We start from the raw sequence: 12500 nt of genomic DNA, 5'->3' as shown, positions 1-12500 counted from the left end.
AACATAATAGTTTCCCTTGGTCCAATCTGGCTTCATGGAGTGGATCAGGCCCATCGGTGTCAGTGAACAACGGACAAACAGCGCTGTGTGACCCGTTGAGTAGCCACACAACGCTAAAAGCCGCTGGTTTTGTCATAATCCATAATGGGATGCATATTAAAAGAAGAGCACAGCTGTAATCTCCTCTTCACCTCTCCCCTCACTGTGGGGCTGACAACCAAACAGTGGGTCCAATGGAACAACTGCCTGTTCCTCATCTAAGTACATGAACAACCCGTAAACAACGAAATCCCCTCCCCCACAACACACACACACACACACACACACACACACACACACACACACACACACCAGGGGAGGAGGATTCTATCCCTCCCAATGAGTTGATTCCACTCACCCCGAAAACTCGATATACTTGTAGATGGACCCGGCGATCACCATGGCGACGATGGCGTAGTACCACGAGCATAAGAACATGAGCGTAAGACACAAACTCATCCCCAGGAAGGACAAAGCCCTGTAGAGAGAGAGAGAGAGAGAGAGACAGAGACCGAGGGAGAGAGAGACAGAGACAGAGACAGAGAGAGAGACACAGAGAGAGAGAGAGGGAGAGAGACAGAGACAGAGACAGAGAGAGAGAGACAGAGAGAGAGAGACAGAGAGAGAGAGAGAGAGAGAGAGAGAGAGAGCGGGATGTGGGGATGGGGGGAAAGGGACAAATGGTAGCAGACAAAGAAACAAACATAAGAAAAAAAAGAGAGAGAGGGAAAGCAAGAGGACATAGACAGACAGAAAGACAGATAGAGAGATAAACACAAATGAACAGATAAATGTATTAATTACAGAAGGATAAGGGACCATGCCCAGGGTACGGCGGGGTTGTAGTGCATCATGCTGTGTACTCGTGTATCTGGAGACTGCCAGTGCTACAATACTGTGTACTCGCGATTCTGGAGCTTAATAAAGCAACAATACTGTGTACTCGTTGCTGTAGAGAGTAGAAGAGTAACAATACTGTGTACTCATTGCTGTAGAGAGTAGAGTAACAAGTCTGTACACTAGCGGCTGTAGAGAGTAAAGTAACAATACTGTGTACTTATGGCTGTAGAGAGTAAAGTAACAATACTGTGTACTCTTTGCTGTAGATAGTAGAGTAACAAGTCTGTGCACTAGCGGCTGTAGAGAGTAAAGTAACAATACTGTGTACTCTTTGCTGTAGATAGTAGAGTAACAAGTCTGTGCACTAGCGACTGTAGAGAGTAAAGTAACAATACTGTGTACTTATGGCTGTAGAGAGTAAAGTAACAATACTGTGTACTAACAGACATGATAGCAGTAGTAGAGTAACGCGGTGGGACTGACCAGTGGTAGAACTTAAAACGGGGCCTCCAGTTAGGAGTCCTCAGCAGCGTCTGCAGGGCACAGGCCAGGTTCACAAACATGTAGCACATCAGGAAAAACCTGCGATGAACAGAGGAACACACACACACACACACACACAGAGGAAACAAATTTTCAACAATAGTTATCTGTCTATGGTTCCGGAAAGACCACGAAACCGTGATGTGTAATATTAATTTATTTTTGGGCATTTCTATGCTTTATGATAGAGTGAGAAAGACAGGAAGGTATTGCATGTAGACGGGAGGACATGGCAAAGGATCACGGGCAGGAATCGAGCCCGGGTCACTGCGATCAGGACTGAGCCTTAAATTGTATGTGCTCTACCCGGTGAGAAAAAGAAAGAAAGAAAGAAAGAGAGAGAGAGAGAGAGAGAGAGAGAGAGAGAGAGAGAGAGAGAGAGAGAGAGAGAGAGAGAGAGAGAGAGAGAGATCTAAAGGACACCAGGGTCTCACATGGAGAGGATGGGCGCCACCAGGTCCAGCGAGGCGATAAGGATGCCGATCTCACAGATGCAGGCCGTGAGCAGCAGAGACCAGGTGGGCTCTCCGTTGGCCTTGGCGTGGCCAAAGATCTGCAGAGCAGTGCACAGCGTGGTCACAAACCCTCATAGGCACAGAGACTGCCACTGCTGTCGGTTGACATTGTCGGTTTTATCAAGGCAATGCCAAGTAGTGGTAGTAGTAATAAGGATTTATATTTCTATTTTCATTAAATTAAAACATATTATAAATCCTACATAATACAACAAGGTAACTGCAATGCAATAGTAACATTCTGTCTAACTACTGTCCTCAGAGGAGACACACAAGAAGACTTCATTAAATATGATGGAAGCTTGGCACTTCTGTAGACCCAGACATTTATCAAAGCCATTTCAGGCAAAACCTTTTTTTTTTAGGGAGCCAAGGTTCTACACAAATTAAAACCTATTTCATTCACAGCAAATCATGCAAACAAAGAGTAGGAAAAAAAACAACCAGAAATCGTACCCGTAGTATGGGAACAAGACCGTCTTTAGCTATAGCCTGCATCAGGCGAGGGGCTCCAGTCAAACTCTGCAGGCCTGCCCCGCAGGTGGAGAAGAAGGAGCCAATCACGATCACCCAAGGTGATGGCCACGCCAACGTACCAATCACTAGGTTCCCGTTGACGCCCTCCCCAAACCTGGAAGAAGTAGGGAAAGATAGAAGTCACTACTGAACTAGTGTTTTGTTGAAGGAGTTTTGTTGGAGTATTTGAATGATCCTTACTTGTCTCTGAGGACCACCCCTTCAATGCAGGCCCCAAACAGAATCACACTGGACATGTCTAGAGTGTGCAGGATCAGGAAGAAACAGTGATTGCGTGATGGTGACATAGGGGTGATTGAGGGTAATAGAAGGGGTAATAGAATCCAGTCAATTATTAACGTACTAAGTTTTTTGGCCAAAAAACCTTAAAGAATCAGCCTCGCTTCCCAGGCTGGAATGAAGAATCTAAAACTTGAAATAACGATGTCCACAACTGATTGATTAATAACACTTCAAAAGTGAACAACATGTACAATTAATTGATCAATTGATCAAAGTTCTAGAGCAGTTCCTTAGGTTTTATTTTTTCTTCCTAATTTAACAATATATTAACAATATAATTAATATTAAATATACTTAATGATTAATAAATGACATTTCTAGAAAATGAAACAACTGCATTGAGAAGGGAGCCCTGTAGTACTGTTGCCTGTAGGGGGCGGCAGTGAGAGGATACAGACGAGGGAGGTGGTGGTGATGGCTGCGATGGTTCCGATGGGGATCGACTTCTGGGCATCACGTAGGTCCCCAGAGCGGTTGGAGCCAGCCATGATTCCTAAACAGGTCAACAAACACACATAGTGTGGTATGATAGCATGAGTTAACCCCCCCCCAAAAAAAAACAACTCATCCATTTGATCCTATAGAACTTTATTCTGATTTCCAAATCTATTCTGGAACTGCTTTGAGTCAACATGGCCATTAAACCAAATCTAAATCCCAGTACACAGTACTGGGATTTACACAGTACATATGATTTGCACCCTGCATCAACCAGTAGCTTCCATGGGGACATTCATTATGTACTCCTTTTGTCATGTTTGTCCCAAACCCAGCGTTGAACCTCATGGAACAGGAACACGACAGAAGGGTGTCTAACTCCTGATGGAACCCACCTGTCACGGAGGGAAAGTAGATGCCGACCAGCAGGGTGAAGAAGCTGGTGATGTCGGCGAGGACGTAGCGGTTGGAGTTGGTCAGGGGGTCGTCGACGCCCTCCAGGGACGCCGCGTCCTTCTTGGCCACCAGGTCGCCCTTCTCATAGTAGTTCCCAAACAGGTTGTCTGGAGAGAGAGATACGCCACAACATGAGAAAACAGAGGCAAGAGCATACACACATAAATGCATGAAAAAGCAAGCTGGGAAGAAGTGTGGACTAAACTGAATAGCTTTCAGTTTGGGCTTGTATGTATCCCAGGAGAAGCCTTACTGAGCCTGTCCAATAAGGCCCTAAAGGGATTTGGCATGCTACCATAAAAGCACATAGGCACTGTTTACAGCGGCTGGAAAACAGTTGTAAACAGTGCTTCTTCAGGATTATATAGTTCAGAACAGAATGTGTTATTTTTACAAAATAAAGTATGGTATTGTTGCGTGGCTAATGCTTCTTGAAGATATTTTAATAACAATAGCAATAGAAAATGTATGGTAAAGTTTGATTTTGCCTTTGACTATGTGTCAACAATGTCGACAGAAACAGGTCTACAAAAGGGAAGTGTTGAACCCCGACCAGGATAACTAACCCCGACCGGGATAACGAACCCCGACCGGGATAACAAACCCCGACAGGGTTAGTGAACCCCGACCGGGTTAACGGACCCCGACGGGGTTAACGAACCCCGACAGGGTTAGTGAACCCCGACTGGTTTAACGGACCCCGACAGGGTTAAGGACCCACCTGCTAGGATCCCGCTGGTGACCCCGGGGATCCCCTGGATGCGCGTGACGTTGTTGTCGCTGAAGTAGCGGTCGCAGGTGGCGTTGAGGAAGGGAGAGTCGCAGAACATGTTCCACAGCTGGGTGGTGACCATGGTGCCATTGGTCGACTCCATGGTCTTGGCACACACATCAAACTTCTTCCACACCAGGGTACGGTTCCCCAGCAGACACACCCTGAAGGAGGAGGAGGAGGAGGAGGAAGGGGAGGAGGAGGAGGAGGAACGGGAGGAGGAGGAGGTGGAGGAGGAACGGGAGGAGGAGGAGGTGGAGTGGGAGGAGGAGGAGGAGGAGGAACAGGAGGAGGAGGAGGAGGAACGGGAGGCGGAGGAGGTGGAGGAGGAACGGGAGGAGGAGGAGGGGGAGGGGGAGGAGGAGGAGGAGGAGGAGGAACGGGAGGAGGAGGAGGTGGAGGGGGAGGAGGAGGAGGAGGAGGAACGGGAGGAGGAGGAGGAGGAACGGGAGGAGGAGTAGGAGTAGGGGGAAGAGGAGGAGGCAGAGGAGGTAGGGGAGGAGGAAGAGGAGGAGGAGGAGGAAGAGGATGGGGAGGAAGAGGAAGGGGAGGAGGAGGAAGAGGAAGGGGAAGGGGAGGAAGGGGAGGAGGAAGGGGAGGAAGAGGAGGAGGAGGAGGAGGAAGGGGAGGAAGAGAAAGTGGAGGAGGAAGAGCAGGAGGGGAGGAAGGGGAAGAGGAGGAGGAGGGGGAGGAGAAGGAAGAGGAAGAGGAGGAGATAGGGGAGAAGAAGTAGGAGGAGGAGGAGGAGGAAGAGGTGGAGGAGGAGAGGAAGAAGGGGAGGAGAAGGAGGAGGAGGAGGAAGAGGTGGAGGAGGAGAGGAAGAAGGGGAGGAGGAGGAGGAGGAAGGGGGAAGGAGAAGGAGGAGGAGGAAGTGAGGTCACAGTGTTTTTCTATATTTGCATATTGGGGCGTTGCGGTTCGTGTGGCCAGTGCGGCGATGGATGTGCAGGGCTCGGGGGGGAGGGGGGATCCTTACGGGAAGTCCGGGGGGTCGATGGCCGTCTTGATGACCCCGGCGTAGACGGCCAGGATGGAGAGGATGACGCAGGCCAGGAAGACCAGCGCCAGCTTGTTGACGTACTTGACCCCCACAAACACCACGGTGGCCATGGAGGTGAGCAGCAGGGTGCCGTACACCCGCATGTTGTTCAGCAGCGCCGCCTCCGCCTCCGCCCCCTCCAGGCCCTCCAGCGGGAAGATGGCCGCCTTGGGGGCGATGTAGATCTGAGGGGGGGAGGACCAAACCCCCAGAGGGGGAAAGAACAACCGTTACCACTAGCATAACGTCTCTCCATTATGGCCTCCGCTTCAATACCAGCCTCCCTTCAAGGAGGGATCCGCCTCTCCGCGGCTCCTTGCCAGGTTTGCTCCTTCATGAATTAAGAGAGTTTTGTCCGCGCATGTAAATCCCTTTGAGACTGTCTCTGTGATTGAGGGCTGTAGAAATACTTTATTTAATATTGGCTGAGAGAAAGTTTTTTTTTATTTATTTTTTGGAGCCATAAGCAGTTTAAATTCTCTTCAAAGAGCGATGACATTACCTTCAACCATTCTTCCCATTTCCCTGTTGGATTTGATGGTGGGAGTTATAAGAATGTGTGGACCGTCAAAAGTTCAATGGATGGGTCAGCCAGCCACTATCCACTATCGCTATTAACGGACAATGTCTTTTTTTTCTCTTTGATTGGTGAGATATTACCTCGCCTGTTTCAGGGGACATGGGTTAACATGTTTCACCTGTGAGGCCCTAAAATAAAAACGCATTTGATTTTAATACAATAATATATAAATCCTATCCTAAGTAGAGCATGACAGACTACAAACGTGTAAAAGAAAACTGCTGAAAAGAGAGGGAGATAAAGCATCAAAAGGGAAAAGTGGGGAGAGAGGATAGGCAGAATGGTAGTGCTAATGGGTGGTGGAAACATGAAATATGACAGTCAACCGGCCAGGCTTTAAATAGAGCTGGAAAACTAATGCAGAATCCCAGATCCTATTTCACTCCAGAGTAATCGTCGGTCTCCGGAGGGTATTAATATTACAAACGAAACTGACAAGTTTTTGTGCATTTTATATTCCACAGTTCTTTTTCACAGGTCATCTATGAATAGCAATAAACCACCACTTATGAAAACTTTTATCCCACACTCCCATAATTAGCGTGACAGGATCTGTTGTCCACTAATAGGCATGGGCAGATTGAGGGCGTTATGGATGAACCATTAAAGCAACTTCAACAGGCTTTGATTCCTGGTTTCTGCCTGGCTCCGACCTCCTCCATCGCAACAAGCAGCGAGAGGCCCGACTTAGGAGATGGAGGAAGAATCTAATAAATAAAGAGCAGGGAGTAGAAGCAGAAGCCAAGAACGGCATCATATCATCGGCAAACACGTCACAGCCGTGGCATGAAACGCTCATGTTCGTGAAATAGAAGGCGTTTGTGTTGGCTGACTGGTGTATGTGAGAGAGCGAGAGAGGGTGGGATAGAGAGAGAGAGAGGGAGAGAAAGAGAGAGAGAGAGCAGGCGAGAAGGAAGGCAAGAGAGAGGGGATAGAGAGAGAAAGCAAGAGGGAGGATAGAAAGAGAGACGGAGGATAGAAAGAGACATGGGGGAGAGAGGGAGAGAGAGAGAGAGAGAGAGAGAGAGAGAGAGCGAGAGAGAGAGGATAAAACATATTCAAATCAGCCTGCTCTCCATCACTTTCTGCTTCCCTAACAATTCTGCAGGGAGAACGTTGTCTCTTATAATGGAAACTAAGCCAGCCTTGACCCAGAAGACAGAATTAACCTCCAGGCTTCATCAACCGCTGCATATCTAAATAGAGGGGGGGGAGAGAAGAAGGAGAGAAGAGAACAGTGGACCAACGAGATGATAGCCCCCCCCCCCGAATGAATACATCTGCATAATTAGCCAGTGCTGAATGCAGAACTGTGGGGATAGAAGCTGGAGATGTGGGGGTGGTTCTGGGGGCATCAGGATGAACAATCTAATCATAGAGTGATTAGAATTCACGGGGAAGAGAAGAATTCCGATTGATCAAAATGAGCTCCGAGGCACAGTAAGGTGTGGATGACAACGAAACAGCAAGGGAGGTATGGAGAGAGGGAAAGAGAGAGAGGTGTTTGATGACCAGGTTGTCGGTGATATGAACTTCGGAGAGTAACGCAAAAATAAAGAATTCAGTGACGATGTTATGTCTTTGTTGGTCATTAGTGTATTAGAAACAGACAGACTCACCAGCAGCAGCTCGATGGCCCCCAGGATGTACATGGCCCCAGCGAAGGTGGTCCCCAGGTAGAAGCAGATCCCCACAGCGCCTCCGAACTCAGGACCCAGCGAGCGAGAGATCATGTAATACGAGCCCCCCGCTGCAAACACACAACCCCGCTCAGACACACTGTGTGTGTGTGTGTTTCTGAGAACTTTTTATTGTGTACACATGTATGCGTGTCTTTGTGTGTGTGTGTGTGTGTGCGTGGTGTATGTGTGAGCTTATTGTGTTCGTTTCTGCGTGTTTTTGTGCCCGCATGCATCTACTAAGACATTTGAGCGGGAGCTCCGCCACGGCTGGTCTGAACCAGTCTGAAGCGTGATGGAGACACTTGGCCACTTGATTTCCCTCGGCGACACTCGGCTAGCGAGTGGTCAAGTCTGGATAAGCGAAATGAGATCTGCTTGTGGTGCACTGCAGTGCCTGTGTGTGTGTACATTTAGTTTTCTACAGTACTGATGAGACCAGATTACAGTACACCAGGCTGTAACCAGGCAGCAGACTAGGGTACACCAGGCTGTAACCAGGCTGTAACCAGGCTGCAGACTAGGGTACACCAGGCTGTAACCAGGCTGTAACCAGGCAGCAGACTAGGGTACACCAGGCTGTAACCAGGCTGTAACCAGGCAGCAACCAGGCAGCAGACTAGGGTAAACCTGGCTGTAACCAGGCTGTAACCAGGCTGTAACCAGGCAGCAACCAGGCAGCAGACTAGGGTAAACCAGGCTGTAACCAGGCTGTAACCAGGCAGCAACCAGGCAGCAGACTAGGGTAAACCTGGCTGTAATCAGGCTGTAACCAGGCTGTAACCAGGCAGCAACCAGGCAGCAGACTAGGGTAAACCTGGCTGTAACCAGGCTGTAACCAGGCAGCAACCAGGCAGCAGACTAGGGTAAACCTGGCTGTAACCAGGCTGTAACCAGGCAGCAACCAGGCAGCAGACTAGGGTAAACCTGGCTGTAACCAGGCTGTAACCAGGCAGCAGACTAGGGTAAACCTGGCTGTAACCAGGCTTTAACCAGGCAGCAGACTAGGGTTCACCTAGGGTACATTATCTGATCAAGCAGTTACCTATAAGTCATGATCACTACACACACTGTACACCATAGCAAAAAGGGTTATAATTCTAACTATGTGTAATGTGATCTAGAATCCGTCCGTCTCTGTAGATATATAAACTATTACGTGTCATTCACACAAGACGCACGACTGACAGGAGGCGATCAGGAGGGCGGTTGGATCAGGGGGAGGTTAGAGGTGTGTGTGTGTGTGTGTGTACATTTTTGTTTGTACACAACGCAGACCTGTACATTTAGTTTACTACAGTACTGATGAGACCAGATTACAGTACACCAGGCTGTAACCAGGCAGCAGACTAGGGTACACCAGGCTGTAACCAGGCTGTAACCAGGCTGCAGACTAGGGTACACCAGCCTGTAACCAGGCTGTAACCAGGCAGCAACCAGGCAGCAGACTAGGGTAAACCAGGCTGTAACCAGGCTGTAACCAGGCAGCAACCAGGCAGCAGACTAGGGTAAACCTGGCTGTAACCAGGCTGTAACCAGGCTGTAACCAGGCAGCAACCAGGCAGCAGACTAGGGTACACCAGGCTGTAACCAGGCTGTAACCAGGCTGCATACTAGGGTAAACCAGGCTGTAACCAGGCAGCAACCAGGCAGCAGACTAGGGTAAACCAGGCTGTAACCAGGCTGTAACCAGGCAGTAACCAGGCAGAAGACTAGGGTAAACCTGGCTGTAACCAGGCTGTAACCAGGCTGTAACCAGGCAGCAACCAGGCAGCAGACTAGGGTAAACCTGGCTGTAACCAGGCTGTAACCAGGCAGCAACCAGGCAGCAGACTAGGGTAAACCTGGCTGTAACCAGGCTGTAACCAGGCAGCAACCAGGCAGCAGACTAGGGTAAACCTGGCTGTAACCAGGCTGTAACCAGGCAGCAGACTAGGGTAAACCTGGCTGTAACCAGGCTTTAACCAGGCAGCAGACTAGGGTTCACCTAGGGTACATTATCTGATCAAGCAGTTACCTATAAGTCATGATTACTACACACACTGTACACCATAGCAAAAAGGGTTATAATTCTAACTATGTGTAATGTGATCTAGAATCCGTCCGTCTCTGTAGATATATAAACTATTACGTGTCATTCACACAAGACGCACGACTGACAGGAGGCGATCAGGAGGGCGGTTGGATCAGGGGGAGGTTAGAGGTGTGTGTAGGGGACAGACCGGATGTCTCATATCAGAGTGTTACTACCCACCTGGCACAACTCCATTGGTCGCAATGGCACTCATGGAGATGGCTGTCAGCATAGTCTGAGAAGAGAGAGAAAGAGAGGAGAAGCAAAAAGAGAGAAAACATTAGTCAGTTGAATTTACCGTAACATTTCTATTTCATTATGTCTAGAATTATTTTGATTATAAAGATCCCCTTATAATCCCCTCCCTTACCCCTTCATATCTCTTTCTTTATATGATTTGATGATTAGAATTATATCACTCTATCTGTTCAACTATCATCCCTCCATCCATCTCTCTTTCAAATATATAGATATTGGAGCATCACACACAAACACACACCACACACTGTAGCAACCCGGATCGGTGAGTGACCCGCCTTCCCCAATCAGCACAGGATTCTTCTTGCTCAAGCCAAAAAGGCACGTTTATTTCAAACAGTAAGTATCTTTCTAAAAAAGACTACTATTAAAAATAACTTTTTTTTTCCCCTTCTGGCCAGAAGGACAGGTATTCCTCCGTCTATTCGTCGGTCTCTCCCCCTCGTGGATCCGTCTCCCAACACGATATCAGGGAGAGCCCTGAATGGGTGTTGACGCAGGCTATTAAAGCCATGCTTCTCTAACAGCTCCTCATCTTGCTGATTGGCGCTGCCACCAAGGTGCTCACTGGCGCCATCTGGTGTGAATGGGTGGTACACCGCCTCTACCACCTACCCCCTGGGCCACAAGGGGGGCTGTGCCGGAGCCGGGGTGCCACAACACACGCACAAACTAACACACACTAACACTAACACTAACACAAACACAAACACACACACACACACACACACACACACACACACACACACGCACACACACGTCTCCATATGCTGTGCTAAAGAAAATGAATTGGCCTGAACAGAGGGAGCAGAAATGACGACATCAACTGAAAGAACACGCGCACAATGGAAGACGGAGGTCGTGCACGCCCACACAGCTGGCTTGGTGGTCAGAGCAGACACCGCGCTGCAGAACCAAGCATGGGTTCAGAAATGTACAAAGTGGATGACTAAATATTTACATTCACATTTGTCCTTCCGCACACGCTTCCATCCACGGCGACTCTCCGAGAAAGAATGAGTACAATTCAGGCACAGCATCGTTATTGCCTGGTGTAATAAGTCACGCTGCATGACCACTCCCTCCCTCAGTCCTCTCATTCGGTGATGCGCCACGTCCCTCTCTCTCTGCTGAGGATAAGCTGTTGTTTTGGGTCTGCTATGTAGCCATCAGTCAATGCACAAGCTCTTCAACATGGGGGAGCCCTGCTCCCCTCTCCTCCTCCCTGCCTCCCCCCTGCCTCTCCTCTCCTCCCCCATGCCTCCCCCCTGCCTCCCCCCTGCCTCCCCCTGCCTCCCCTCCAGGTTGGATGTGTTCCCCCGTCCCTGAGAGAGGGAACGGCCAGCAGAAGCAGTCAGAGAAACATGAACAACAGGAGTCCGGACTGGTGATGGTGAGTCCCCTTCCTTCTACAGAAGCTGATGCGGTATTGTAACCTGGGGGAGGGTCACTTCATGACTTCCATGGTATTGACTGGCGTGAGTGGAGCGGGTTCCACTCCAATCTCTAATCTAGTCTTAATGAGAGCCGGAGTCGCTCTCCCTGGGTCCCGACGGCAGATAACACAGTAATTGTTTAATTGTTTTATCTGATGGGCTGGGCAGCAGTCACAATGGGCTAGTGGAGTCTAGATGGCGTACAGGTGAATCATCCACACATCTCTACGTCAGACTTGATGTGATCCCATTTCAGAATCCATCCACGCACATCATTTAACCCATTATAATATTCAATAATCATTATATCTATATTTAGAAAAGGTGAAATAATGGATACATGAAACGTTCTTCACGTGCTCAAGAAAACACAAAAGAGCCAACCATTAGGGTAAATCTTTTCAATCATTTGCATATAATTGCACATTTACCTGTAATGGGTTCAAGGCACTTGTTTTTCCCCAAATAAAAGTATTTGCTTTTCAAATGCATTCGGCAATGAAAAGGAGAAGGAACTTATTTCCACTGGAAATTGAAGGTATATATCATTGGCGTTAAGTATTAACATAGACAAAGAACTGCAACTTCAACAAAACATTGTAAATCTACTATTGAGTTTGACTTGACTTTGAATGCATGTGTAGAGTTCATAGCATTTTGCATTGAAGGCTATGTTGCCTTGCAGCTAGGAAATGTACTTTTGTAGTTTTTGTTGTGACCTCATTTCAGCAGTTTACTTAACATTGTCCCACTTTCTCTACAGAGAGGATTAAAGATTACTGAATCAGAAAAAGTCAATAAATCTGTATCTGAACCTTTAGAAAACTAGAACAACAGCCAAAATATGTATTTTTTTTTCATGTAACATATATACACCGATCTCTTATCAGATGGATGATGTCAGTCCCCCATCAGCCACATCAATCCAGCACCTGATGACCTCGTGACCTGATTGGGCAGCTTGTGTGCTCGACAGCAGAAGGAAGCACATGCAGCTTTCTATTTCCCCCAC

General features: G+C 48.3%; 1 protein-coding gene across 3 annotated transcripts in view; it reads right to left on the bottom strand.

The window, feature by feature from the left end:
• The window catches only part of slc12a5a (solute carrier family 12 member 5a), a gene marked incomplete at both ends in the record, with an annotated part of 140143 nt that overhangs the window by 11639 nt on the left and 116004 nt on the right, over window positions 1-12500 (bottom strand). For all 3 annotated transcript variants that reach the window (XM_079741738.1, XM_079741739.1, XM_079741740.1), the window contains 11 exons: window positions 398-517; window positions 1363-1461; window positions 1857-1975; window positions 2394-2568; window positions 2655-2712; window positions 3151-3249; window positions 3590-3757; window positions 4372-4586; window positions 5399-5646; window positions 7661-7791; window positions 9975-10029. In XM_079741738.1, the coding sequence (XP_079597864.1) occupies window positions 398-517; window positions 1363-1461; window positions 1857-1975; window positions 2394-2568; window positions 2655-2712; window positions 3151-3249; window positions 3590-3757; window positions 4372-4586; window positions 5399-5646; window positions 7661-7791; window positions 9975-10029 (1487 nt within the window). The remainder of the gene's footprint in view (window positions 1-397; window positions 518-1362; window positions 1462-1856; window positions 1976-2393; window positions 2569-2654; window positions 2713-3150; window positions 3250-3589; window positions 3758-4371; window positions 4587-5398; window positions 5647-7660; window positions 7792-9974; window positions 10030-12500) is intronic.

This window comes from Pollachius pollachius (genome assembly GCF_949987615.1).
Source record: "Pollachius pollachius genome assembly, chromosome: 8".
Classification (NCBI taxonomy): domain Eukaryota; kingdom Metazoa; phylum Chordata; class Actinopteri; order Gadiformes; family Gadidae; genus Pollachius; species Pollachius pollachius.
Note: the sequence above shows the minus strand (reverse complement) of the source record. Positions and strands in the feature narration are given on the sequence as shown.